At 35.9% G+C, this 3,491-nt stretch overlaps 1 protein-coding gene across 1 annotated transcript; it reads right to left on the bottom strand.

Annotated features, from left to right (window-relative positions):
• LOC109822182 (ethylene-responsive transcription factor 1-like) lies at window positions 799–3,285 on the bottom strand. The gene is made up of 2 exons (XM_020388343.1): window positions 2,964–3,285; window positions 799–1,846 (listed from the first exon to the last, which is right to left on the bottom strand). The coding sequence occupies exons 1-2, from the start codon at window positions 3,196–3,198 to the stop codon at window positions 1,125–1,127; spliced, it is 957 nt and encodes a 318-aa protein (XP_020243932.1). The 5' UTR covers window positions 3,199–3,285; the 3' UTR covers window positions 799–1,124.

Below are 3,491 nucleotides of genomic sequence, written 5' to 3'. Positions count from 1 at the left end.
TTTCAACTACAACCGTCAAGATGTATTTTAGAGGGATTAGAGGCAGTTTATTTTCCTGCATTTGGTTAGTTTTGCATTAAAAAATGGGATTCACAAGCTTAAAATTCTGGATTATTATCAAATACATTATTTTTTGTAACTTTTCAATCAGGAATATGGGTTGACACGTAGGATGTTTGCATCAAATGTGATTCCCTAGAATTATTATGATTTCACCCGATTTTGTGATTTTATCACACATACTCAACAAAATTCGTGTACAACCAAACAAAATTTGATCGGATTTTAAACCTTATGCAAATCCTCTTTAATATCCATCATAAACAAACACAATTTTAATTATGAGTCTTTAAAAATCCACTACATGAATTAAGATTAATCCGCAAACCAAACAGCCCCTTATCTGTTTTACTATAATTGATAAATGCGATTACAACTACAATTGTGAAAAGACTTTCAATTACAAACAAGGACAAAGATTTGAATTTAACTCACGGTTGCAAACTTTTGACCTGCAAATGGGGTTTTTAAATTACAACCCTAATTACAACAATATCTCTGAGAGAAGTCCAGAAACTCGATTACTCCAAAACAAACAACTGCAAATACAATTGCAGCCACAAATTGTAAAATTAAAATTGAACCAAGCATTAAAAATTACAACTGCATGCGATAGTAGCTGCATCTAGCGACACTACAGTTGCAGCAAACCAAACATACCCTCAAAGAAATCCAACGTCAAGAATGGAGCACGTAACATCTTTCCCAAGCTAAAGCACCATAGCTATAGACTTGGAGGAACAGAACATCCTTTACTAGTTTTTATTATACCATTCAAGTCATAACATGAGACCGCACAAATTCAAACATTAGGACACACAAACTCGGTACTTGGAACAAACATTTCACAAGTGGAACAGAAATAAAACATCAGACAAGATATATATGATACACGTACATAGCAGCATGAAGCATATATCCATGACATTGTACCAAAGCCAATACCTCTCTGGTTCTTCAATAAGGAAAACATAGATGACTTCTGAGTAAAAACAACAAGAACATCAAGTAGCTTGCGTTGAAAGTATATATACATATAAACCAGTAGTCAGAACCGAGATTTCTCAATAGACACTGCCATCGATGGGCAGATCGTCGAAGCTCCACAGTCCCATATCATCCTGAGTCACTTCATTATTCAGAAGACTGTCAACAGATTCATCTGAGCTGCCCTCAAGATAAGGGATCTGTAAGAACTTCATGTACGATTCAAAATCAGAAAGCTCTTCAGAGAGATCCACAACATTGTTATTCTCTTCAGCAGCTACTCCCTCCTCAAAATTGTTCTTGAATTTCTTCATCGGGCCACCAACTTCAAGAAAATCCAGCCCATTACTCTCCGGAGTCTTAGCTTCAAACGAGTTACTTCCCTGATCAGAAGGTGACACAGATTTCACAGGGTTAACTTGCACCTTCTCCTCAATGAAGTCAAAGTCAGAGAAGAAATCAAGCTCCAGTGCGTTCAAATAACCCAAGGATGGATTAGGGATTGGCTTCTCAGAGGATTTTGTCTTGGTTGAATTCTTTGGTGTCTCATCGGGAAAGTTGACCTTGGCTTTTTTGCCACGAATCCTGCAAGCTTCAGCATCGTAGGCTCTCGCGGCTTCTTCAGCAGTGTTGAAAGTCCCAAGCCAGACACGAACCCCTTTGCGAGGGTCTCTGATCTCAGCTGCCCATTTGCCCCATGGACGCTGGCGAATCCCTCGGAACTGGTTCTTGCGCTTCCTCTTTGAAGACCAGTCAGTAGGTGAATCGAGGTCTATGATTTTCTTGGAAATTGGTTCCTCTGCAATATTTTTTTTTCCCCTATTGTAATCAGAATTTTCTCAAAGATTTCTATAGAATAAATTGTAGCTAAATGCAAGAAACTAGATCTATGGAAAGGCAATATGCCTAATATACGATTTAGTCATGAACAATATCAAAGTTCATTAAACATTAAGTTATTCTCTTTTTTTCATATTAAAAGACTAAGTTTGTTATAAATCAACTGCAGAAAGAATGCACATATTCATTATGATGTATCAAATTTAGGAAGCAAAGGCAGCTAACTACACGCCCTAACAAACGAGCAGTATGTACAACAACAACAACAAAGCATTTATCCCAAAATTTCAAGGTCAACTACATAAATCCTATTCTTCATTCAATTCTATTTTAGGCCATCTCCTCCGTTAACTATCATCATATCCTTCTAAGTTGATTTCCCCCTAGTTCTCTTAGGTTTACCTCTAGATATCTTTGTCCCATGAGCAACATGTAATCTCAAAAATTAGAGGGAAAACTAAGAGGTTTATCCAAGAGAAATCTAGTTTCACACCGATTGCCAAAAAATTATAGTAAATAAATAAAAATAAAAAAATTACAAGATTATTACTATCATACAATCTTTTAACTCTTGCTTTACCTTCTGATTTCTATATAACAAAGAACTGTAGATTGATCTAAGCAATCTCCAATCTTTGCCAAAATCTATAAGCTATTTCCATTAAAAAAAATTACTCCTATTTAAGTGAACATAAAGATGCAATTAACCAAAACATACACAGCTTAACGATACTTACAAGGCAAGCTTCACACTTTATCTACAATTGATGGGAAGGATAATTTTGAAGAATAGCAATATCTAGCAAATTGTTTTATTTGCAAAGCCATATTTGATATTTCACCCCATATTACAGCATTTTTAACTAATATTACAGCGGTTTAGATCAAACTACAGCAATTCACCATACTTGGCAGATGTTCTGAGCGTAAATTGATTTTGAAAGTATGTGGGTCTAAAAATAAATCAAGGAAAATGAATTTGTGCATAAAATAAAATAAAATCCAGCCTTAAACTACTGATAATAACAACAAAATCCACAAAGATAAAATATTTAACACAATTTCCATGTGGGTACCTTGAAAGAGGGCAGATTTAGGCCCAAACTCAAAGGGCTTGACATTAACAACCTCAGGTCCCTCCTCAGACCCCTTCTCAAACTCATCAATGAACTCATTGTAGTCGGCTTCAAAATCTTCATCATCCTCAAAGCTCTTTGCTTTCTTCTTCAAATTGGGCGACAGGTAATCAGTAGTGAGCTTTCTGGATCTTGATGGCGGTATGAAGTCGGAGATGATTGCTCCTCCACACATCTTTGAATTGGGTTTTCTGAATTTTTAATTTGTTTTAGTTCTCGTTCGGTTTCTTTTGAGTAGAATTGATGGGGGCCTTATATAGAAAGTGGATGGGCTTTTTGAGGATTGTTTGTTTGCATAAAAGATCTTTATACGACGGGAAAATTTTGTCAAGGCCCCAAAAGTAAAAACTTAATGTCATGCACTCCCTCTGATTTTTTTTCCCCATGTGTTTTAGCCCTTAAATTGGAGATCTATGCTCTGCAGACCTTCTTTAGCAAATACTTTTTGTCAAGACCCCAAAAGTAAAA

Source organism: Asparagus officinalis, chromosome 8 (assembly GCF_001876935.1).
Source record: "Asparagus officinalis chromosome 8, Aspof.V1, whole genome shotgun sequence".
NCBI classification, from domain to species: domain Eukaryota; kingdom Viridiplantae; phylum Streptophyta; class Magnoliopsida; order Asparagales; family Asparagaceae; genus Asparagus; species Asparagus officinalis.
The sequence above is the reverse complement of the archived record's forward strand: the minus strand, read 5'-3'. Positions and strand labels throughout refer to the sequence as shown.